The sequence below is a fragment of the Cryptomeria japonica genome, chromosome 2 (genome assembly GCF_030272615.1).
Source record: "Cryptomeria japonica chromosome 2, Sugi_1.0, whole genome shotgun sequence".
In the NCBI taxonomy this organism is placed as follows: domain Eukaryota; kingdom Viridiplantae; phylum Streptophyta; class Pinopsida; order Cupressales; family Cupressaceae; genus Cryptomeria; species Cryptomeria japonica.
The window spans coordinates 186,851,846-186,879,098 of record NC_081406.1 but is presented as its reverse complement, the minus strand read 5'-3'; the positions used below and the strand labels follow the sequence as shown (position 1 = coordinate 186,879,098).

General features: G+C 36.5%; 1 protein-coding gene across 1 annotated transcript; it reads right to left on the bottom strand.

Moving 5' to 3' along the window:
* Window positions 1–23,867: 23,867 nt before the first annotated feature.
* On the bottom strand, window positions 23,868–26,730 carry LOC131054016 (polygalacturonase-like). The gene is made up of 8 exons (XM_057988557.2): window positions 26,506–26,730; window positions 26,228–26,356; window positions 25,831–25,989; window positions 25,239–25,446; window positions 24,690–24,771; window positions 24,470–24,578; window positions 24,189–24,314; window positions 23,868–24,095 (listed from the first exon to the last, which is right to left on the bottom strand). Exons 1-8 carry the CDS (start codon window positions 26,728–26,730, stop codon window positions 23,868–23,870), a joined length of 1,266 nt encoding a protein of 421 aa, XP_057844540.2.
* Window positions 26,731–27,253: the final 523 nt, after the last annotated feature.

Below are 27,253 nucleotides of genomic sequence, written 5' to 3'. Positions count from 1 at the left end.
TCATATTTCTTGATTACAAAGCAAATTTCCTTCTAATATTTATCTACAATACCTTGTGACAGTCTTATTCTAGTTTTCATTCGTGCCTTCAATGCTTGAAAATATTCATTTAAGTTTTTCTCTCTGTCATCTCCCATGTTGTTCAATAGATCCAATAGTTACTTTCCTACCGGTATATCAAAGCCAAAATCTCTTAAACCAATACCGGGTACCTGTTTTGTAATCTACAACATTAAACATACAAGTAAATTTCCAAACCTAAAGGTTCCTTTCTTATCTCCCTTTATTTTCCCTAGATTGTCTATCAATTCATCTTTGAGTCATTCACACACATCTATTCTAGCATTATTGTTAACCATGTCATATGCACTTTTGATACATAGGCTTGACACTGAGTTTAACCTATTTGCATGTGTAGATTTGTAGCCTAAGATCATACTGATAAATATGACATTTATGTCATTCACATAATTTACCCTTAGAAACCTTTTGTCAAAAGTAACACTGGTTAGATCTATCACTATGTCATTTGAAACTCTTTTGGTTCTGTTAGGTCTAGTACCGATGGAAGGTAACCCTGTTATTTCCTTAACGGCTTCCTTGGTGATCTTATGAATGGAATCCAACTAGAAGAATTCACCATGAACTCTACTTAGCACAATCCTTACGATATCCTTGGGAAAATCAAGGATACTAAGGATTTCAGTAAAACCTAGGGTTTCCACTATCTTATGTTCCGGCTTGATATTTCCAGATTCATCACAAATCACAGTTCTATACATATTTTTGATCATATCATCACCTAATTCCTCTATATGACAATGTATGTATTACCTAGGGTCTTCAGCATATACTACTCCCTTAGGAATTTGAGAAAATGCACCTATGGTATCTTCTTTCTTTGCAATTTTGAGAACATGCTTGAATACAGGTCTAGGGTGCTTGATTACTTCAATCACAGTAGGGTTTGCAATAAATTCAAGAGTGGATGAGGATGCCATGATTATAAATACCTCAATATGCCTTTAGGATGAATGCTTGGATGAACTGCTTCACTTCTTCGCTAAGGATGCCTTCACTCAGGAATTTCACGTCCTTGAAGATTTGAATGCTCGGTGAATGAAAAAGGAGCCAAAACACTTGCTTTATAATGTTATTTTATCCAACTAGCACATTTAATGCTTGTCGGTTTAAGTCACAACTTAACTCATATCCCGGTATAGAAGTAATTTGACTTCTTACCATCAACCAAGGGTATTATAGCATGTTTTTCAATATGTTGCTAAACCCCTAAAGGATTTTCCTTCAGTTAGATGAAGAGTCTCCTGCCGGTGGAGTGATACTCTATTCTGTCGGTGGAGGAGTATTCCCATCAACATTCTGATCTGACTTTCTGATCCATTGTTTTGAGAATTATTTCTTTACCTCTTCAACCTTTTCTTTACCTTTAAATCTAGGACCTTTGTTATTTGTCGGTGGGGACTTGCTTCTACAAAATTTTGCAATATGTCCAATTTTGTTACAAGCATAACAAGTTACATTGTTTTTCTGAATAGCTTTCCCATATCCTATGTCGATATGTGTTCTACATTGATTAGATAGGTGTCCAAATCTTCCACAAACATAACATCCTACATTCATTCTGCAGCTTTCTTAATTATGACCAACTTTGTTGCATTTAGAACATTGACCGGTGGGTGTATTAGTGTTCTGATAGTTCCTAGATCTACACTGATTTTCTCTATGACCATACTTGTTACAATTAAAGCATTTCCCATTGAATTTGTAAGCATTAGGTTGTCTTATCGGTTTACTATGATCATGATTGTTTGCAGTACCAGATCTTTCACCAACTTCAAAGCCAAGGCCATTTGTATCACCATTAGGTTTCTGATTCTTCAACATGTCGCCAAGTTCTTCTGAACTTTTCTTGAATATCTCCTTGTGTTGATTTGCAGCTGTCAGTTCATTCTCCAACATTTCTTTATGTCTCATGAGTTCAGTTCTATCATTTTGTGTATGCATTAGATCTGTCTTCAACATATCATTTTCATGACTGAGTCTTGTGTTTTCATTTTCAGCATCATTGAGTCTTCTAACCAATTCTTCTTCATTCTTCTTCCGATTTTCATTTTCTTTACAAAATCTCATAGTCATATCTTGCATCTCATTCTTGATTGTAGTGTTTTCTTGTCTTAGCTTGTTCACCATATCATTAAGAGTTTCATTTTCTTCTTCATCATTCTGCATCTTTTCACAAAGTCCTCTTCTCTTGTTTCTTACAATAGTGAAATTTTCTTGAAGTCCTTGAATAATGTCCTGTGTAGCCTTCAAATCATCCTCAAGTTTGATATTCTTTATTTTTTCTACATCATAGTCTGAAAGAGTTGTTTCCAATTGCTTTCTCAAGTTTTCCATCTTTATCGGTGACAAGATCTTCCTCAAGTTGTTAGGCTTTTGAAAATAGAGGACCAAGCTTTGATACCAATTGTTAGGATTCCCAAAGATACTGAGAGGGAGGGGGGGGTGAATCAGTATCTAATCAGTATAATAATTTTCTTGACTTATAACATGAAAAGCATATTAAAAATGTGTACTGGTAAACCAAAAATAATATAGTAAATAAGAATAACAACCACAACATGAAAAGCACACCATAACACAATATTTTAACAAGGAAACCCAGTGTGGGAAAAACCTCGGTGAGATTTGTGACCCACAATATTTTCTTACTAGCCAATAAGAGAATATTACTGCTTACAATAGAGGCCTGCACATGCAGGAAGGCCAAGGCCTAGAGCTCACTGCTCAAATACAAAAGAAGTCACACTGACTTACAAAAATGGATTATTCAAATCCAATGTCTTATACTACTTCAGATTAGCATCTTCTATGCCAGATTCAGTACCGGTTTAAGCTCTGCTACATACATAAACCCTTAACCAATAATTTGCATATTAGGTCTACTACCTTCTATTTATATTTCACATCATATCCTTATTAAATGATTTACAATGATCTCATACATATATAAGTCATATTACAATCCTCCATGTCGGCTTACAAAAAGATTTTACAATTAATTACAAAATACATTAATACAAAATTGTTGTCGGCCAAGGTGTTGGTATTCTTCCTTTCAATGTCGGTGTCCTGTATGTCGGTGTAGAGTCTTCTTGTGCTGGTGTCTGCCAGGATCACATGATTACAAGGTTACCATCAATGACAATGCCTTCAATCACCTACAATTTCTCATTGGAGTGTGCATTTTCCAACATTAACATCCTAGTACTCAACATGACCCGTTATGACACCATATGGCCCCTTAGGACAATATGATGTCCTAATGGGTCATATGGTGTCCTAAGGGGTCATATGGTGTCTTAACAAGTCATATGGTTTTCTAAAACATGTGTAGCCCCTTAGGAACCCTGATGACACCTAACAACACCATATGAGGTCCATATGGTGTCCTAAGGGGTCATATGGTGTTCTAACACACTTGTGGCCCTTAAGGACCCCATATGACCCCTAACAACATGATACCTTAAGACACCATATGACCCCTTAGGACAATATTATGTCCTAATGGGTCATATGGTTTCCTAAGGGGTCATATGGTGTTCTGACACATGTGTGGCCTCTTAGGACACTCTATGACCCCGTAGGACACCATATGACCCCTCAAGACACCATATGACCCCTTTTAAGATCCTAATACATGACATGACCCCTTAGGACAATATGATGTCCCCTAACATATGTGTGGCCCCTTAGGACCCCATGTGACCCTTAACTACACCATATAACCCCTTAGGACACCATCTTACCCCTTTACGACACCATATGACCCCCTAGGACCATATGATGTCCATATAGTGTCGTAAGGGCTCAAATGGTGTTCTAACAGATGTGTGGCCCCTTACAACCCCATATAACCCCTAATGACACCATATGATCCCTTAGGACAATATAATGTCCTAATGGGTCATATGGTGTCCTAAGGGGTCATATGGTGTTCTAAGACATGTATGGCCCCCTTAAGATCCCATATGACTCCTAGTGACACCATATTACCCCTTAGGACACCATATGATCCCTTAGGACATCGCGTGACTCCTTTGAAGATCCTAGTACTTGACATGACCCCTTATGACACCATATGACCCATTATGACAATATGATCTCCTAATGGGTCATATGGTATCCTTAAGGGGTCGCATGGTCTTCTAACACATGTGTGGCCCCTTAGGACCCCATATGACCCCTAACAACACCATATGACCCCTTAGGAAACCATATGACTCCTTAGGACACCATATGACCCCTTTTAACATCCTAGTACTAGACATCATCCCTTATGACACCATACGACCCCTTATGACAATATTATATCATAATGGGTCATAATTTTTCCGAAAGGGTCATATGGTCTTCTAACACATGTGTGGCCCCTTAGGACCCCATATGACCTCTAACAACACCATATGACCCCTTATGACACCATGTGACCCCTCATGACACCATGTGACCCCTTAGGACCATATGACATCCATATGGCCTCCTATGGGGTCATATGGTGTTCTAACACATGCATGGACCCTTAAGACCCTATATGACTCCTTAGGACACCATATGACTCCTTAGGACACCTTATGACCCCTTAGGACAATATGATGTCCTAATAGGTCATATGGTGTCCTAATGGGTCATATGGTGTTCTAGCATATGTTTCCCCTTAGGACCCCATATGACCCTTAACGACACCATATGACCCCTTTTAACATCCTAGTACACGACATGATTCCTTATGACACCATGTGACTCCTTAGTACACTATGATGTCCTCATGGGTCATATGGTGTCTTAAGGGGTCATATGGTCTTCTAACGCATGTGTGGCCCCTTAGGACCCCATATGACCCCTAGAAACACTATATGACCCCTTGGGACACCATACAACCCCTGACGATAACATGTGACCCCTTAGGACCATATGATGTCCATATGGTGTCCTAAGGGGTCATATGGTGTTCTAACACATGTGTGGCGCCGAAAGGACCCCATATGATGCCTAACAACACCATATGACCCCTTAGGACACCATATGACCCATTAGGACAATATGATGTCCTGATGGGTCATATGGTGTTGTAACACATGTGGGGCCCCTTGGGACCCCATATGACCCCTTAGAACACTATACGACCCCTTAGGTCACCATATGACCCCTAACGACACTATATGACCCCTTAGGATACTATATGACCCCTCTAGATAGCATAAGACCCCTTCTAACATCCTATTACATGACATGACCCCTTATGACACCATATGACCCCTTAGGACAATACGATGTCCCAATAGATCATATAGTGTTTTAAGGGGTTATATTGTGTTCTAACACATGTGGCACCTTAGGAATTCATATGACCCATAATGACACCATATGACCCCTTAGAACACCATATGACTCCTAAGGAAACCATATGACTCCTTAGGACCATATGATGTCTATATGGTGTCCTAAGGGGCCATATGGTATTTTGACACATGTGTGGCCCCTTATGACCCCTAATGACACCATATGACCGCTTAGGACACCATATGATCCCTTAGGACACCATATGACCCCTTAGGAGCTTATTATGTCCATATGGTGTCCTAAGGGGTAATATTGTGTTCTAACACATGCATGACCCCTTATGACCCTATATGACCCTTAATGGCACCATATAACCCCTTAGGACACCATATTATCCCTTAGGACAGTATTATCTCTTAATGGTCATATGGTCTCCTAAGGGGTTATATAGTATTGTAACACATGTGTGCCCCCTTAGGACCCCATGTGACCCCTAATGATACCATATTACCCCTTGGGACACACTTTTACCCCTTAGGACACCATTTGACCCCTTAGGATACCATGATGTCCATAATGTGTCCTAAGGGGTCATACATAGTGTTATAATACATGTGTGGCCCCTTAGGGAACCATATGACCCCTTAGGACACCAATATGACACCTTAGGACAATATGATGTTCTAATGGGTTATATGGTGTCCTAAGGGGTCATATGGTGGAAGAGAGGTTAAAAAATGAGAGGTTTATTGGAGAGAGAGAGAGAGAGAGAGAGAGAGAGTTGGGGATAATTAGGGGGAGTAGAGAAAGAGAGAGTTGGAGAGATGTTAAAGAGAGAAAATGTAATTGGGGGGAGGTTAGAATGAGAGAGTTGGGGAAATAAGGGGGTAGGGGAGAGCGGTAGAGGGGCAACTATCAATAGAGGGAGAGAAGGAGAGACAGGGAAAGAAGTGGAGAAAGAGATAGAGAGAGGTAATTATGGGGAGGTGGAGAGGAGGGTGAGGGAAGTATCAAGAAAGAGAGATGTGGGGTTAATTAAGGGGGAGGGGAGAGGAGGAGAATGGAAGAGTGAAGTAGCAACAAAGATCTCAAGTGGGTGAGTGTTGTGAGAGAGAGAGAGGGTAATTGGGATGAAAAGAGAATGAGAGAGATTTGGAGTAAAGTTAGAGGGGGAGATAGGTGTGAGGGATATATGGTAATTGGGAAAGACATAATTAGAGGTAGTTGGGGGTAATTAGGGGGTTGGAGGAGAGGGAGGATGGGAAAGTATAAACAAAGGGAGAGAAGGAGAGATGAGGAGAGAGGTTCAAAGAGAGATCTAGAGAGAAGGTAATTAGAGGGGGGAGAGGGAAGTATCAAAAAAGGGGGAGAGATATGGAGGGAGTATCAACAAAGGAAGAGGGAGGAGAGATGGGGAGAGAGCTCCCTAATTACCCTCTCTCTCTATCTCTTTGTTAATACTTCCCTCTCCCTGTCCCCCTCCCCGTAATTATCCTCTCTCTAGCACTCTCTTCACCTCTCTCCACATCTCTCCCTCTCTCCTTTTTTTGATACTTACCCCTCTCCCTCTCTTCTTATCTACTAATTACACCCAACTCTCTTTCACATTATTTCTTCCCCTCAATTACCCTCTCTCTCACCTCTCTCCTCCTATGCATTTATAGATACTTCCCTCTCCACCTCTCCCCACCCTCTAATTACTCTTTATCTCTCTCCCTATCTCTCATCTCTCTTTATTGATACTTTTTCCTCTCCCCCTCTCCTCCTACCCCCTAATAATCCCAAACTCTCCCTCTCATTCTCTGTTCACCCTAATCACCCCCCTCTCTCTCTCTCTTTGCCTACCACCTAATTACCTCTATCTCTCTCTCTCACACACACACACTCTTCCCCCCAATTACCCTCTCCTTCTCACCTCTCTCCCCCTCTCCTTTTCTGGATACTTCCCTATGCCTCTCCTTGTCCCCTCTGAATTTTGTTGCTAGAGATGGGAAGCAAATGCAGAGAGACTAGTCTAGATCTTAGGGAAGAGAGAGTGAGATAGAGGAGGAAGTGATGAAGGGGTCGAAATATAAGTGTAGATCTTGAAAGAAGGAAAAAGGTATTCAATGAGAGTTAGAGATATACGTCTATAAAGAGATGTATAAATATGGACAAAAGAGAGGGAGGAAGAAACAAATAGGTGCAGTGATAGGTTTAGGAGAGAGAGAGGTAGAGAAAGAAACAAAGCAAGATAAAATGGTTTATCAAAATTGATTGAACTAAATAAAATTCCTAAATTTTCTATTATTAATTACTTATTTAGTGTTTCAATTATTTTGAGATGATTGTTACAAAAACTCATGAAATATGAAATTGATATGAAAAAGTCATGAGCTTTTGATGTTTTAAAAATGAAGGATGAATTTTAATAGGTTATAATTGTTTTCTTAAAATGAAATATTAAAAACCTACCTATTCCATATCGTATAGTTCTAAATAACCTTTCCAATGCTTTTAAAAAATAAAAATTTCAATTTGAAATGCAAAATTTATGCCCAATTTCCTAAAATATGTTTTGTTTTGTTTTTTTCAAAACGGATATCCAATTTTAAAACACATATTTTTTTCCCTCCATTTTTGGCTCGTGAATGCTTTGGGATTTGGCTTGGAAATGACAAGCCTGGAAAGTCAAAAGGAAACACGTGTTTTTGAGTATTCTTTGATTTTCCAAACTTCACACTGGTGGCTGACAACTTTTTTTAGCCAAAATTAATAAAACGAAAAGGGCTTTTTAAGGAAGTTCTCAGCTTTCCAACAATATAAGGCTTGTCTTATTTTGACTTTAATAAATTATTATTATTTATTTTCTAATTGAATTTTGACAAAAGTCCTGATTGATAGACTGATTGAAAAACACCCATAACTTTCAAACAGTATAACATTTTTTGAATCTGAAACATGTGTCACATCCTATGCTTCGTCTACTATAGGGAAAAAATAAAAATAAAATTGAATTTCATAAGGTTTTGACCAACTTAAGGTGGTCAAACATAGGAGTTTTTGAATTTTTGAAAAGTTGTAGTAAAAAATTCATAAATAATTATTTACTTTATAAAAAAATATGTGTCACATCTGGACATGAGTCTAATACTTATATTATAAATTTTATAAAAAAATATTATGATTTGATTTTGATTAGGGTGGTTAGACATATGCCTACTTCTTATCTTTTTCTTGAAATTTGAGTACCACTGCATTGAAATTTGAAATTTTCATTAAATAGGATTTTTTTTTCCAAAAAACAACTAGTAGCTTAGAAACTACATTCAATTTTCTATAGATTCTTTTCTTACGTATTTTAAAAATAATGTTCATAACTTATTTAAATTTTCATGTCAATTTGCATAACTCTGATTTTCTGAAATTTCATTGTCACTTAAGGGCTTGTTTTGGCACACCATGATCCTGCACATACCCATATCTTTAGCGGGTCTGCCCTCTTGAGGAGCCTATAAGGCCAAATCCATTAAGGTCGATGAGAGGGGAATGACCCAAGTGGGAACGGCTAACACCAAGTAGTCCAACCCACTATAAAATAAACGTAATTTGATGAAAATCAAGTCAATGATAGTGCTCGGGAATAGCTCTCCTTCGTACCTTCGGGTATATCAAACCTTGGTTTTCAAGGCTGGGAGACCACTTAATTGAGTTTATACCCCGATGCGCCAAATAGATCCCCTACTAGTTCCAATTAAAATTAGAAGCTACCCAGTTTACCTCCGAACATTATTAAATTCTTAGTGCATGGAGGGGGAAGAATCTCTCCTTAAGACACTCACCATATGTCCCTCTTGAGCGTATGTGTGAACTCCCCTTTTGAGACCTTATTGCTAGGCTCATAATGGGACTCCACTAGCTCTTGCAAAGGCAAAAACATGGGCGCCCTTTAGGGGGTGACAAGGTTGTGTGAGCTGACAGGGTACCAAGTGTGGGCTAAGAACTGATAATGAAGCCAATCTCCTTATGATAGACTGAATGATGTGTTTTCAATTGTTCAAAACCCATGAAAACTTGGGCTTTCTTTAAAGCTTCTTGAGCATAAACTTTATGTGTCCTTTGGGACAAAAATACAGTCTGAATTCTGTGTTTATTAGTCAAGGCAAGATATCATCCATTGAAATACAACAAAAATTGCAAACACAAACTTCAAATTGTCAAATTTACAAGTTTCACAGCAGATTAGCTCTCATGGTTCAAACAATAGCTCTCACGGTTCAAACAATCATGTTTTCGGTTCAAATAGTAGCTCTCACGGTTCATTTAGTCACGTTTTTGGTTCAAATAGTAGCTCTCACGGTTCAAACAATCATGTTTTCAATTCAAACAGTAGCTCTTACAGTCCAAGCAGTCGCTCTTTCGATCCAAACAGTCGCTCTTTATGTCCAACTAGTAGCCCTCTCAGTCCAAATAGTAGCTCTCACGGTCTAAAGTGTATCTCTCATGGTCCAAACATTAGCTCTCTTGGTATGCATGTTAGCTTTCTCATATTTCAACATTAAATCTCCAAGGTTGAGCTTGCTAGGTATAAGCATCAATTTTCTCAGTCTACACATCAACTCTTGGAGTCAAAACAACCATTGTCTAAGTTCCAACATCTAAATTTTAAACATCAGAGTTTCTGGTCTAAACAGTAGAGTTTTTGGTCTAAACAACAGAGTTTCTAGTCCAAACAACATCTCTCTTGGTCTCAACAGCAAATTTTCTAGTCCAAACAGCAGCTCTCTTGGTCTCAACGGTAGAGTTCTTGGTCTAAACAGTAGAGTTTTTTATCTAAACATCAGAGTTTCTAGTCCAAACAACATCTCTCTTGGTCTAAACAATAGAGTTCTTGGTATAAACAACAGAGTTCTTAATCTAAATAGTAGCTCTCTTAGTCTAAATGTCAGCTCTCTTGGTCTAAGCAACAACTCTTTTGGGTTGAATGACAAATTGCTCATGTCTGAAAATTAAAAAGTTGGGTCTAAATAACAATATCCTAAGTTCAAACACCCAATTTCCTAAGTCTAAACATCATTATTTTGAACTTTAGAGTCATTGCATTGTAGCATAGTGTTTCTGGTCAGTATAGCAATGTTTTTAATCTGTTCCTCAGCAGTTTTGGTCAGTATAGCAGTGTTTCTGGTATGTTCCTCAGCATTTTTGGTCAGTTCCTCAGCGTTTCTGGTCAGTATAGCAGTGTTTCCGGTCTATTCCTCAATGATTTTAGTCAGTTTGTCAGCGTTTCTAGTCAGTATAGCAGCGTTTCTGGTCATTTTGTTGGTGTTCCTGGTAAGCTGCACCAAAATCAGAAAACAAAAACAACCCATTTCTCAGGTAGTCAAACATAGAGACTAGGTCATCTTCTTGGGTCACTCAGTCAGGTTATCTTCTGTCAAAATGGATTCAATACTAGACACGCTAAAGGTTCTTAAGTATTCATCTCAAACAAGTTCAAGATCTAACATCTTAAAGTGCAACATCACATTTTATTTGATAAACTGATCATTCAAACATAGTTTCTCATCGGGATCTATCATTCTTTATTAGGAAACTACAATGTTTGATTAGATTAACCTCATTCTCTATCATAGGATATATTGTTCCTATTGAACCTGGTCATATCAAAAGTCACAAAATTTGCACTCCAAAACTAAGATCAAAAAACTTGCAAACAAGCAAATACTTGAAAAGATCATTTCGTGTCTTATCCATCTATAATATTTACCTCAACAATTGATCACTTATTACAACACATTATAGACAATTTAAACCTTGCAAAGCATTTAGAACACGTGTATGCCTGTTTTGACCAAGGCTTAGAGACGAAAAACTGAAGAAACAGAAATAGAAACATTTGAAATGGCAAAAGATCATGAGGAAATGGCACGAGGAAATGAAATACAAGAAGAGGAGGTAACTGATCAACACATCAGAGAAATCAAACAAGATCCTAAATTTGATAAATTCATGGAGAAAATATTGGAGGGTGAAAAAGAAAAATTCTTCCTAATGTTAGCAAACTCTAGTGCTAAACTTCCCCAAGATTTTGACGTGAATAATTTAAGACAAAGGGGAGGATCAAGTGACACTTGCGGTGACAATGAGCAAAATGAAGAAATTTTCAGACACAAAAAGGATGAGACAAGAATTCCTGAGGATACAAGAATTCATGAGGATGCACAAAGAACCAATGAATACACACGAAGAACTCATGATGATACAAGAAGGAATCGTGATGATACAAGAAGAGATCATGATCACACAAGAACTCATGATGATACGAGGAGAAATTATGTTGATAATCCTCTCTTAGCTCTCACGCAGAAAATACACACTCTCTAAATGCAAATCCATGATATACAAAGATGAACCACTAAGAAGTATTTGCTTCAGGAAATTTGTCCTTACCCATTCGATAGAAATCTAAACATGATACCATTTCCTACACGTTGTAAAAGTTTGAGATATGATAAATATAATGGAAGCACTGATCCCCAAGATCATATACAAGAATTTTGCACGATGAGTATGGAGTTTGCACATGAGGATATATACCTGATGAGATTATTTCCAAAGAGCTTAAGTGGAATAGCTATGGAATGGTTCTCTAAACTTCCACCTAGAATTAGATCATTCATAGAATTGGTGGATAAGTTTGTTTTACAATACTCTTACAACATACAACATGAGGTCACAATGCTAGACCTATGTACTACTAAAAAAAGAGTGGAGAACCTTTCATGACATTTTTATAGAGATGGGGATGGTTATCTTCATGATATCCTCATACAGTGCCAGAATACGAGAAAATGGATATATTCATCGACAACCTAAACGATCAAATGAGTTATAATCTGAAAATGAATGTCATCAAAAATTTTAAAAAATTATTGATAACGGAATTAGAATGGAAGAAGCTATGGTAAAGAAGGGTGATTTGAAGCTATACAAAGAAGGAGTTCATCCTCCTAATAACAATAACAACAACAACAACAACAATGATAAGCCAAAATTTTGGAATAGAAATTGAAATGTTGTCAACGATGGGATACTGGATAACATCCATGTAAAACCAAACCAACCGGTTTTCAATTTATTCAATCACATAGCAGCGGCTCAACAAAACAACAATCATCAAAAATCAACTTTCAACAATTTCTTTCGAAGGAAATTTGCAAACATTGGGGAACCACTTGGGTCAGCATTAAAGACGCTTCTCACAAACAAGTTGATTACCTTGCCAGAAGAAAGAAACTTTGAACCCAAGGTAAAACCTGCTTGGTAGAATGACAACCATTATTGTGATTTCCATCGAAACAAAGGACACCAAACAGATGCTTGTCAACAATTAAAACATGTCATCCAAGATTTGATTGATAATGGAGTGATAATTGCCGATGGACATATGACAAATGAATCTCACATAGCTTTCAAAACTCTGCCTCCTAACTACAAGAAGGGTGAATCTTCAACAGTGCATAACGATAAAGGTAAAGCAAAGGTGAACTATGCTCATGCATATGACAATGTGGTAAATGTGATTGTGGTTAAAGAGAAAAAACCTCAAGAACCTATTCATGCTATCACAAGAAGAAAATCCGACAACTAACATGTCATCCACTACAAAACAATACAATCTAGTGGATCAACTACACAAAACTCCTATGCAAATCTCCATCTTAGAACTTTTAAATCTTTCACCTACACACAAAGAAAATCTTGAAAGAGCATTAGTAGATACAACAGTATCCAAAGATCTTGATATAGATCAATTCCAAACCATGGTGGTACATCTCACAACCACTCACTCCTTATCATTCACCGAAGAAGACAACATGTCCTTGCAACACCCCCATAATGCTCCCTTGCATATTGAAGTCCTCATTCATAAGACGCGTGTTAAACGTGTCCTAACAGATGGGGGAGTTGGCTTAAACATTTTCTCATTGAGTCTTGTCTGTGCTCTAGGTTATTCAGAAGAGGCAGTGGATCCCCAGAAAAAGATAGCAGCCAAAGCATATGATGAAGAAGAGCATTCCTCTAAAGCCATTGTGGTATTACCCATCAAAGTGGGACCCTTGCTAAAAGACACGACATGCCAAGTTCTAGACTTGCATTTATCATACAACATGTTTTTGGGAAGACCATAGATACATGACATACAAGCTATTCCATCAACATATCATCAATGCTTGAAGTTTCCATACAATAGACAGGAAATCACGATCTCAACAGATTCAAATCCATTCTAGTACTGTAGTAATATAAAACCGGCTCAAGAGGTCATTGTTCCTCATAATAGGGAGGCATAATCTTCAAATAAACAATCCAAAGAACAATCATTTGCCTCAATTTTTTCAAGCATGGAAAAAAAATGCAGCTAAGAGATCGAGGGAACGGAGAATATTCACTGTCATAGTTACCACTTTCTCCTAAATCCTATGAAAAACCATCAAACTCTAAACAACAACCAACTGTGAAACATGTTCCAATATTTGATGGAGCATTTGTTAGTGTTGGGACCTTATCAAAAGAAACATAAGACAAAGATGTGCTACAATGGCTATACAAGGATGAAGAAGTCCAACAAAAGATCAACAATGTCAGAATGCCCACTAAAAAATATCGAAAAGGATTTAACATCCTTCAAAAAATGGGATACACTGGAACAAGTCCTGTAGGAAAAAGAAAAGAAGGTATCTCATAACCTATCTAGCCTCATACTCAGCAGGCTACAAACAAATCTGGCTTAGGGTATGGCCAAATTACTCTACAAGAGGGCACACCTTCTAGCCAACAACAAGATAAACATGATAGCAGACAAGAACAACTTGCAATTGAAAGGGAAGAAACGTCTGCCAAACAACAAGCACAAGCAAACATGAAATGGAAAAAGAAGCAAGCTTCTAATCAACAAGAAAAACAAACTAAAGGAACCTCCCAAGAAGTGTTAACTCCTAATCAAATCAAACAAGAAGTTGGTACAAATCAAGGAGACCTGATAGCAAGGTTGAAAAAACTCAATCTCAGTCCAGAGGATGCTGAATATGAGAGAAGAAAAGATATAGCAAGAAAAACAGAAGAAACAAATCAAATGTTATATGAACAAATCTATAGATTGCAAGTTCCTAGTGAAACAGATTCTAATAAATGGGAATGGGATTCCTATCTTTATTAAGAATCAATTGAAGAAACTTGCTTTGAAGAAGATGGAGGAGTTGATGTAGTTCATGTGTATGCAGGGGAAAATGTTAGGAACTATCCCACTTGAATTAGAATCACATTTGACTGACTTGGACTTAATTGAGGGCGATCAGGAGCTACTTGCGAGAGGTCATTCTAATGAGAGTATCGTTCTAGACATTGAAATACATATCGAAAAAATTGACATCTCTATCATGAACCTAAATACCCTCAAAGCATCTCAACCCGAGGACCCCTTACCTCTAATCCATCATGAACTTATTGACTAGGAAAATGAAAGACATATTGCCATCGATACATTTCCTAATGATCATGCCATATCCATATATCTCAATGCAATCGAACCCGCAACAACTTTCACTACAAATTTCAACAACGCATCTTCCAGTAAAGTGGGTGTCAAATTTCTCAGTCGCAAAAGTAAACATAAAGAAAACAATATCAGGTCTAATGTTGAAAACCATTTACTAGCAACATTAGACCATGAAAAACTAAAAAGAAAGGACGCATCTAACAGTGAAAACCTCCTCAAGGTGCCAGAAGATGGGAGATTTGACACTTTACCTGAATACTATCAAGAAAGGCCATCAATATTGATCGAGCCAACAAAGACAGTTAACATTGGGACAACGAAGCAACCAAAGATTCTACATCCAACTACTTCTCTATCAAAACTAGAAATGCAGCAATACATGGACTTCTTCTAATGAAGGCACATCAATTTTGCCTGGTCATATGCAGACATGCTAGGGTTGGACCCAGAGCTTATTATACATCACTTAAATGTCAGTCTAGGGGCCAAACCAGTTAAACAGAAATTAAGGAAAATGCATCTTCATATTGCTCTTCTTGTCAAAGCAGAACTAAAGAAATTACTGGACGTGGGATTCATCAGACCTGTAGCATATCCTCAATGGGTATCAAACATAGTTCCTATTTCTAAACTGGACAAAAGTATCAGAGTATGCATAGACGTCAGAGATCTTAATAATGTATGTCCAAAGGATGACTTTCCTTTGCCTATTATTGACATCATTGTGGATTTAACTGTTAGACACTCCATGTTTTCTCTAATGGATGGTTTCTCAGGATACAATCAGATTAAAATAGCACCTGAAGATCAATAAAATACAACTTTCACATGTCCATGGGGTACTTTCTGCTAGAACGTCATGCCATTTGGACTAAAGAATGTAGATGCTCCATATCAGAGAGCCATGACAACGATATTCCATGACATGATGCATACATTCATGGAAGACTATGTGGACAATATATTGACAAAATCATACAATAGAGAAGAACATCTGGAAATACTAGAAAAGATCTTTGACCGATTAGAACAGTACAAGCTAAGGCTCAATCCTAAGAAATATGCCTTTGGTGTTGCTTCAAATAAGCTATTGGGATATATTGTTTCAGCTAGGGGTATCAAAGTAGATCCAGCCAACGTCAAAGCAATCATGGAAATGGCATCTCCCAGAAATATCAATCAACTCAAACCACTCCAAGGAAGACTACATTCGATCAGAAGTTTTCTTGCTCAGTTAGCAGATAAATGTCAACCATTTACTCATCTGATGCACAAGAATGTCCATTTCAAATGGGATAATCAATGTGAAGAAGCATTCAACAAAATCAAAGAATATCTCATGCAACCACTAGTCCTAATGCCATCAATTCAAGGAAAGTTATTGTTACTATATGTATCAGCCACCGAAGTATCATTAGGAGTTCTGCTCGCACAATAGGATAATGAAGGAAAAGAACAAGCTATCTACTACATCAGCAGAACATTAGTGGGATATGAGCTCAATTATTCATCAACAGAAAAAGCATGCTTGGCAGTAGTGTTTTCTTCTCAAAAATTGAAACGCTATCTCCTATCTCACTCTATTAAGTTGATTGCTAAAATCGATCCATCGAAGTATTTGCTCAGCAAGGCGACATTAACAGGAAGATAGAAAAATGGATCATGATCCTGAGTGATTTTGATATTGAGTATGTAGACAGAAAATCTATCAAAGGGCAAGTCATTGTAGACCAACTAGCAGAGGCACCGCTTCAAGATGATTGTCCTTTACACATTAAATTTTTACATTCTTATATCCTTACGGTCACCACAAAGACATGGCAATTGTACTTTGATGGTTCATATACACAGCATGGATCAGGAGTAGGCATAATATTCATCATTCCACAAGGTCATATAATTCCAAAGGCGTATAAATTAAGTTTTCCATGCACCAATAATACAACAGAATATGCAACTTTGGTCATAGGAATAAAGATGGCCATAGAATGAAACATTACACAACTTCAAGTCTTTGGAGACTCTCAACTCGTCATCAATCAAATCAATGATGATTATCAAACAAAGGATGAAAAGCTAATGCCTTATAAGAAAATGGTTGATGATGTCAAGAAATACTTTGTCGAAATAAATTTTGAGCAGATTCTGAGGAATGATAACAAAGCAGCAAATGCCATGGCAACACTTGCTTCTCTACTTTAGACATAGGAAAATCAGGAGCGTTACGAATTTCTGGTGGAAAAGTTGTTTTAACCTACTCATAATTGTCCTGATTCCCAAACTATCTGTCACCTTGTTGGGCATGATTCCTCCCGCTATGGAAAAATTTATACATACCTGAAAGATAACACCCTCCCTCTCGACTTGTCAAAAAATCAAAAGAGAAATTTCATCTGCCAATCCTCCCATTATACTCTTGTTGCGGATACCCTGTTTAAATGAGGTCTGGACAGTACTCTTTTAAAATGTCTCAAGAAATAATAATCTGAGAAGGCCTTAAATGAAGTCCATAATGGTATTTGTTGCACTCATTCAAGTGGTCTTACCCTTTCAAAAAAACTCATACGCTTGGGCTATTATGGCCAACTATGGAACGATATTCTTTTCAAATAGCTAAAACATGCAAACAATGTTAGATCCATGGAAATTTAATTCATGCAACAGCACAAGAGCTTCATGCTTTGGCAACATCTTGGTCGTTCTGCCAATGGGGTTTGGATCTATTAGGAAAGATAAATCCTCCTTCATCCAATGGTCACAAATTCATCCTTGTAGCTACAGAATATTTTACAAAATGGATTGAGGCAGTACCTCTCACAAATATCACTGGAAAATAAATTGTTGCTTTTATCTTGAACTACATCATATGTCGCTATGGAATACCCATGACCATTATCACTGATAATGGGCGACCATTCAAGAACCAGGATGTACAAGAGCTATGTGATAAATTCAAGATCCAACACATATTTTCCACACCCTACTATCCACAAGGGAATGGGCAAGCAGAAGCATCAAATAAAACTATTTTAAAAATTCTCAAAAAGACAGCGAATGATGCTGGCAGAGATTGGCATATTCAATTGAACCCTACTCTATGGGCCTACCATACCAATATCCGTAAACCAACAGATGCCACACCTTTCTCTCTTGTCTATGGATCAAAAACAATACTGCCAATAGAAGTAGAGATACCTTCTCTACGAGTATCATTAAAAGGCCTTATCCCAGATGAAGAACAATGAGTATCTAGATTGCAATAGTTAGAATTGATCCATGAACGAAGAAAAAATGCCTTTGATCATTTGAAGGTATATCAAAAAAGAATGTGTTGAATTTATAATCACAAGGTCAAACCACGAGCGTTTCAAGTTGGAGAACTAGTACTAAAGGAAAATCCACAAAACCAGTCAGATCGAGAAAAGAAAGGAAAGTTTGAACAAAACCAGTTAGGTCCGTTTGTGCTCACAATAGTATTTGGGTCAAGAGTATATTAGCTATCGACACGGGATGGGGATCACCATTCCTTCCTCCAGAGCAAGTTTTTCAACCAACTCAAGTAGGAATTCACCTTTTTAAACTCAAAGTGGGGCATTTTGGTGGTATTTTTATTCATTATTTTCAATCATCTAATCAACTAATCAACCTAGCAGGGCAGCGTTTTCAAATTTCTTATCAGGAAATGAATCGGATCAACTCTGAAAATATCTAAAAATCATTAAAAATCTAAAAATCATAAAAATTTCAAAACTCTCAAAAAATTAAAAAATCGCAAAAAATTCAAAAATGTTGAAAAATTGTCCAATTCATCTCCCAAGCGGGCATCCTCGTATTGAAATCTATAAGTCAGCGCTTGGGGCACCATATCATGATCTATCGTCTCAAAATAAAAACCGCATCAAATCTGCATCATATCGAGATTTATCATCTCAAATCGAATTAGTATCATATCGAAACTAAATCCGCATCAAAATCAAAATCAACAATGTGTCCTATCAAAATCAATATCAGCAACATCATCAATCAAGTTTTCTTTGACCCAACACGTCATCACACATTGCTTCAAAGAGGGGCAAAATGTATACACCTAAAAATGGTCTGAAGATAATTGATTAAATACATAGTTATTTAATTAATCCCCCTTCCCAATTAATTGAATTCACAAGAAAATTTGATTAATTCCCTTATTTATCTACTAGTAAATAAATCTACATGATTTATTTATATAGTTCATTTCATATCCATTTTTTATTAATTAATCCTCCCCCATTTAAAATCAATTCTTCTAATCCCTAATTAAAATTAACAAACTCAAGTTTGTTGAGATTAATTGCCATTTTCTAATTATTTAAATTTATAAATTCAAATGAGCACATGGCTCCTAAATTTTAACCACCTGACCTAACCATCCCCTAACCTAACCCATTCTATCTAATCCCAGGGTCTAACTAACCCTATCCTCTTGCACATCATAACCTCTTTTATCCTAACCTCTTATGGGTTGGATATTCTCCCCTTGAGACACATGGCACTTTCACCACATGTCTCCTCCCTTGGACACTTTCCCTCTCATGAGCAAGGCTCCTTGACACTTGTCACCATAGAGATGACAAGTGTCCCTTCCTTCAACCTCTTCTCCAACATCCTCAATCTTGGACCTTGATATCTTCAGAACAAATATGGGTCGTCGATTCCTGCCACCTCAGCTTTGGCCTTGGAATTCCTATAAATACTCCTCATTTTGGATTGAAATAAGGATCCCTTTCATTCATAGTTTTAGCATCATTACTATAGGAAATTTGCATTTCAATCATCTAGTAATTAGCATTTGGGATTAATCATAGCATATTAATCTAGTTTCTTAGATCATGCATTTCATACCATTTACACAATCAATCATGAAGTAGCTACTCAACTCTTGAGTTGCCACTTTGGAGGTCATTGCTCCGCTGAGAGCCAAAAAATACAACACCTTCAAGGTCCTCAAGAATAGAAGAAAATGGGACATCTCAAGGAAGGCTTATGGTTTGGTTTCATTTTGTATTTTTAAATTTGCTTTCCATTTATGTTTTATTGTCTCATTTATGTGCATGCTTATTCCTATTTGACACACATTTTTAGCATCACACCAACCAGAGGGAGTTAGGGAACAAAATTATTTCCTATTTGGAGGGGATGTTATGGATGAAAACACTAAGGGAATTAGAGTTTGAGTTGGTTGTATAAAGGGTTACCACGAGGGAACTTGAGATATTTTTTAGATGGGAACCTATGGTTTGAAGAGAGGGATTGGAGAAGGGGGAAATGCATATAATAAAATTAAGACATAAGGATAGAATTGAATAGGGAAGAGGAGTAAATGTGAATTTATGGAGAAGGATGGGGTTGTACTAAAAAATGAGAAGGAGAGGGGCAAGGAATAGTACAACTAAAGTGGTAACTATTTGTGTGTATTATGTGTTAACCTTTCACTATTCTTATTACTACTCCTTTTCCTTCTTGGACTTCCTCTTAGGCTCACTATTGCCCCTTTGTATTTTTCCAATTTTCCTCCTCTAGATCATCACCACCACTAATTTATGATCGAAAAAAACTCCACCTAATGGTGGGTGGCATCTATGATGATGAGGCAACATGATAGCCTATCCCATAGTGGTTTTGGATGACCTTGTTATTTCGTTAGATAGATCCTACCACATGGTAACCTATTTATTCATTGACACTCTCATTTTCCTTTTTAAGAACTATTCTGTAGTTGCCTCCTTGGCAAGGCCTTGATTGTACGACTACTTCCTCTAAAAGGTTTTCTACAATGGAGGGACACTACTTGATGGTTAAGAATGTGTTTTTAGTGCTCATTGTTATATAGCTACGCCTTCCTAGAAAATATGATTTCTTGAATCTACATTTTCCTCATTGGATGATATGAGACTTGTTTCAATACCAACCTTGATCATAATCTTTGGCCTTATTTTGATGATGAGTTTTGGCTTGGCTTGTATGAGTTATGAGTCAATTATTTTTGTTAGCTCCATATATTTGTGAACTTTTGGATGATGGTTGAATTCTAAACCCTAGCAAGAGGTAAAGATAAGAAATCAAACTCTTTTTTGGTTTTGTGTTTTTTAGTTTTTTTAGATTTTTAAATTTTTGCAAACTTACACTAAGAAAGAGGTGGAAAATAAAAAATTCTAAGGCTTACAAGATGAGGTCTCACTATTTTCAAGTGGGGAGGTTCTAATCTAACAATAAAGAAATAAATGGAAACACCAACCATCCTAAAATTAATCGAGTGGGAGTAACTCTTAGTGTGGACCAACAACCCAAATATTAATATATTTACCTATGAATGGACAATAGGGGTAGTTGTGTACATATCGTAGCCCTTACCAATGGTGGCCATTTAGGATTTATCTTAATTATTTTTATCTCACCACGTGGATGTACATTGTGAGTAACTTCGAGGTATGATATGCATCCCTTGAACTACATTAAAACTTAGTTGAAGGACTTGAGCTAGGTTATACAAGCTTCTAGGAGAATCATCTATATGCCAAAAGGACATGTTAGGCCTAATCTATGATTTTAAAGTGAAACAATATTAGTTCCCCAAGGTGTAAAGTTCTTGGGGGCTTAACTTGAATGACAAAGCTATAGCTTCCAAGAGATGTGCCTTTTGATTCACCTCTCACTATCTATACTCCATTGCAACACTAAAATTGATGTCATCTTCTAGAGTGATCAAATCCATAGAAAATCTCCCTATAAATGAATAAGTGGTGTTTTTAATTCCCAAGATCACACAAGCATGCAAGAGCACACACATGCATGCATGCACGCACACACACCTTTAAAGACTTTCATGTATTTCTAAATAGTTATAATGCATGGTTTCTTAGTTATTTGAATGTCTTGGTCAATATTTATATATCTAGTAATTGTATTGTATACAAAATAATAAAGTTGAAGGAAACACCATTATAATAATAAGAAGGTGCTAAACATTCCAATGCATTCAATAAATGATTATGCATAGGCAATGTGTAAACTAAAAAGCCTCTGTACATCTGCTTTCGTGTTTCCTGTATGTCAAAGTGAATGATGAAAGGGAAATATTGATAGTTGTTTGCATGTAGATGATTTGATACTCACAAGTAACATGTCAATTAACTCATTCAAGGCAGCCATGGAAAGAGAATTTGATGGGGCTCATGAGATATTTTCTTGGGATAGAGGTAAGTCAAAATGATCAAGGTATTTTTATATGTCAATGTAAATAGAGATATACTAATGATTTATTGAAGAGATTTAAGATGACAAATGTGAAACCAATCCCTAAACCAGTTGCATTGGGTTTAAAACTTAGCAAGGATGACAAAAGTCTGAGTATTGATTCAACCTTATTCAAAAGAATAGTTGGAAGCCTCATGTCTTTAACCGTCATAAGACCAGATATCATGTATGGGGTTAGTCTCATTTCTAGATTCTTATGGACAAACCAATGGAATCATGTTGGAAAGTTGGAAAAAAGAGTTTTAAGGTATATTGTTGGAATAAAGAGCTTTGGAATTTTGTATACATCTTCAGATGATTACAAATTGATTGGATATATGGAGAGCGACTGGGGAGGTAGCATGGATGATAGAAAAAGCAATTCAAGATATATCTTTCATCTAGGATCGGGTGCTATCTCTTGGGCATCAAAGAAACAACCAATTGTGACACTCTCATCAACTGAAGCGGAATATGTTGCAACCACATCAGAAGCTTGTCAAGCACTATGGATGAGAAGAGTACTTTCAAATTTGAGGCATCCACAAGAAGAACCTACAAAAAACTATTGTCATAATAATTAAGCAATTTCTTTATCTAAACATCATGTCTATCATAAATGAAGAAAGCATATTGATACAAGATATCATTATATTCTAAAATTGATGAATAATGTTGAAATATATATTTGATTTTGCGGGTCAGAAGAACAACTAGCAGATATTTTCACAAAGCCGCTTGCAAAGAATGTTTCTGAGCATCATTGGGAAGAAATTGGTAATGTTTCTGATCATCATTGGGAAGAAATTGGTATTGCAGATATACACGATAGCGAAGATTAAGGGGTATTGTTGGCATATGTGGACTTCCAGCTATGCACATTTAATTTCCCTTACTACATTTCGTTCATCTACTCCAAACACCACATTTATTTCTTCTTTTATACTCTTCCATGAACCTAGAATTGTCCATTTTTTGGCACATTTTCTGGAAGCTTCTTCTATAGCCTTGGATAAAAATTTGTTTTGAAAGGGAATGTAATGAAAATACTCTCTTTTTTTAACAAGACATGAATACTCTGTTCTTATGAATGTATAATGAAAAAGAGATCACTGACAGCTTTGCTTTGGCAAAAAGCATTAATATAAACCGTCACTTGTTTTTATGTTCTGTTATTTCTTACTGTTTGCGGCAATTTAGCTTTCTTTCTCCCCTTCAAAGAATGTTTCTAATCCATATAGTTTGATTGATGAGTCAAATCATGACAAATTTTCCCAAGTAAACAGTTTCTTTCCCATACGAAGAATTTGTTAATTCCATTCTTTTAATTTTTAGAACAAATCGATGCTTCCCAAAAAGGTTGTCTTGTTTTTATATATCAATCAATAATTCTGTGGAGAACTTTTTAATAATGTGAAAAAATTTGCGAAATAAATTTAATTATTTTTAAATTAAGATTTGTCATGGAAATGAGTGTACTCGAACATTTAAGTTTAACTAAAAAATATTTAGGTACATTCCCATTTCCATTATCTTTGGAAAAGAAACGACAAGAAAAATATTAAAACCAATGGCATTTTCCATCAGCGGAGATCCAACTTGTTAATTGCTAACTGTTCTGAAGACTACATTATTTTTCAGGGATTTAAGAAAGAGGTTACTACATTAGACACAGCTTCATAGCTCTGTTATATCATTGGCCATTGTTACCCAGACAACGTGAAGGAATCGAATTTTCACCCTCTACGTTTTGGGCATTACAAGCGGCTTGCGCCCCTGAGCCAGTTACCAAATCTATATTCTGCATTGTTATGCCCGTGCAAGATCCGTTTTGGCTGCACGACAATGTGATTCCGTCTTCTGTTGCTGATGTACCCCTGATATTACTGTATTCTACATTACTGATTTTCACAGCAGAACCCTACATCAAATGAAAAGGTGAACTCCGAATCAGATCTCAGTTGTATTGAAAGCAAAAACTGAGTTTAATTAAGGATTTAGATCAGATGTCTACCTGAGACTTGCAACCAGACCCAGTGTCACCTGTGTCACAGTAGAATTGGTTAATTATTATTGGGTTGCTTACGCCTTCCATCTGGACATTTTCATATGTTATATCACTTGCCAAGCCAGAACCCCCCTGTTATATCATAGACAGTTTGTCAATGAACATTTCAAATAGTGTAATCTGTTGAAAATCCCATGAAAATAAAAATAAATACAGAAGCGTTTTTCTTTTTGTTATTTTTAAAATAGCAATGATTCAATTTGAGATTATTGAAATAATTATTATACCGGCCATGTCTTGATTCTTAATCCATTCGTTGTTGATGTCAACTTGGCGCCGTTCACGTGAACCGAATGGACATCTGCTTTCGTGTTTCCTCTTCCAAGACTTCCAATGCTGCAAAATTATACAAATAATATAAAGAATTTCTCATGCCTAACATATTTAGACAGACATAAATTATTATTAGCTGTTAAGGGATTTGTGTTTATTTAGAGCGTTAATCACCTTATTCCATGGCCTGGACCGCATGTGATATCATTGATGTTAATATTTGAAGACCCATCACCTATCCCCACACAGTCATCTCCTGCAGTCATCAAACTTCCATGTACTCATATGTCTCTATTCACATAAAATCTCTGCTATTTAATAGTATATTTAAGAATAAAAGAAAAAATCTCAGTTCATAATTAATCTATGATATAATTTTTTTAATTATAATAGTCACATCCATTTTTCTTTTATCAGTTTTTTAACTTGTAATCAAATAACATCATCGATGTATCATAGAGTGTACTCTAATAACCAAAGAATGTTACTGATGAATCATGAAATATAATCCAAACTATTTATGATCCAAAATATTTATCAGTAAGACAAGGATGTGTACTCTAATAACCAAAGAATGTTACTGATGAATCATGAAATATAATCCAAACTATTTATGATCCAAAATATTTATCAGTAAGACAATTCATCCTTGGAAATTCAAACTGTTTTATTTAAAACAAAATCTGAAAATGAAAATATTTGCCACATTCCTCATTCCTTTACCTGTTCCAATAGTGGAATCTTTTATGACTATGTTTGTGGATTGGAACGTATCAATTCCATCAGTGTTTGGGCTGCTTTCTGGTGCCTGAATGGTAATACCCACGATCTGGACACTGTCACAATTTGTCAATGTGACATGAAATTGAGGACTGTTTGTCACCTTCAGTCCACTCAGTGCACTCCCTTTCACATCATTGAATTGAATGGCCTGTGGAAAAAGGAAAGTCATATGATATGCATCTGTAATTTTAGCGCATGTAAGTAGTTTTTTCCCATGCTTTACGGACCTATTTTTATTCATGCTTTATGGAAGATACTCCCTGCTTTCTGTTTTATTCATGTGTATTGAAAAACTGCCGTTGCTTGCTTTATTGTAAGCTAATTAAAAAAAAACTCTGTTTTTACAGGTTTTATTAATTTTTCCTCATTAGTCTGCAAATTCTGTTTGAAAATTCAAACTAGAACCTTACTGTGCCGGTTTAGGTAAAATTTTACATATATTAAGGTTCTAGTTTAGGTAGAATTATACATATATTCTGTATCAGAAACTAGAAACACTGAGAGAAGTTCAGTAGTGTAAATGGTTACTAACCGTTGGTCTACTTTTATGTTTACCCCACCAATTACTTCCTTTTCCGTCAATAGTGCCCTTCCCTGTCAATGTAAATTGCTGAAGATGCTCGAACAACAACCACACAAATGTGCTCTTCCAGCTGCTCGGATTTTCTGGTGCAACAATAGTTCCATCGACCTAGTAAAATAAAAAATAAAAATTTGTCTTGAGTTACTACCATGTTCTCGAATCAGTGCACAAATTTTCAGAATGAGGATCAAACATAGAATTAATCTAGAGTATGGTAAACTTTGAAGAAGGATTACTATTCTTACTACAAATACAAATAGCATAGAACTATACAATTTTTCGACAAAATGAGATGTATTAAATCCATTGTTTTTGAATCCTTTAGGGTTATGTTCAAATTTTAGACCTGAAATGTGAAACCAGGCTGACACGGTCCCTGGAAATTTAGATTGTTAACCAGAAAAGTCTTGCCACCTGGCACATTCAAAGTTGCAGACGACGCTTTACAAGCATCATTCCATACACGAGTAAACGCCTGAAAACCATTAGAATTCTAATAAGACATATGATTTTGGAGTCCTTAATAATAAGATGTAAATTTTCTGTTACTCAAGATAGAAACTGTTAAAGTGGCAGTAAATAAGATCTTAATGTTAGTAACAAGAGGATAAATGATAAGAGGACCTCAGTATCGTCGTGCTCTCCATCACCCACTGCACCATAATTTTGTACGTCAAAACTTCTTCCATTACTACCCTGAGTAGCAGCCAGAGATATTGTAGAGGCCCTAAGATATCTGTTACTTGATGTGATTAACTGGGCTTCAACTGCCATGATGATCAAATATAAGGCCACCGAGACCAAATTTTTCAAATGAAGATTTTGACCTGGTCGAGCCATTGATCTCATTAGAATTAGAGCCTAACTAAGATTCAGTCAAATATGAATTAGAGAAAGAGACCTAAGGTATGAGTGAAGGAGATGAGTGAGCGTTAAATAATGCCTGTTTATACTATATTAGGAAGTATTCTGATTACTACTAAGTTGCTACTTGCAAGGAAAGCGAAGGAAAGGGATATTTAGATCTTGGTTTGATTTACATCACAAGTCGTGAGTCTTTGTTAGGTCTACCGTGTGTGGTAACAGCACTCTTTCAGGACATGAATGGCTTTGGAATGCTTGTGTATTCATCGTCTTAGATTCTCTAAATGCAAACCACGTATAAATAAAACGGACTATTTCAAGATATAACAGCTTACCTATCAAATAACGGACTCCCACAGAAATCGAAATGCAAGCCCAATCGAACAATACCAGATCATTTGATTTTTCCTATTTCAGCTTTCCTATCAAATGGCGGACTACCACAGAAATCGAAATGCAAACGCAATCGAACAATAGCAGATCATTTGATTTTTCCTATTTCTCCGTT

Excerpts from the sequence above, each read along its gene's own strand:
- LOC131054016 (XM_057988557.2), bottom strand. The coding sequence starts at position 26,730 with ATGAGATCAATGGCTCGACCAGGTCAAAATCTTCATTTGAAAAATTTG. Across the intron at positions 26,357-26,505 it reads GAGAGCACGACGATACTGAG|GCGTTTACTCGTGTATGGAA; the intron begins GTCCTCTTATCA and ends AATGGTTTTCAG. Across the intron at positions 25,990-26,227 it reads AGCCTGGTTTCACATTTCAG|GTCGATGGAACTATTGTTGC; the intron begins GTCTAAAATTTG and ends TTATTTTACTAG.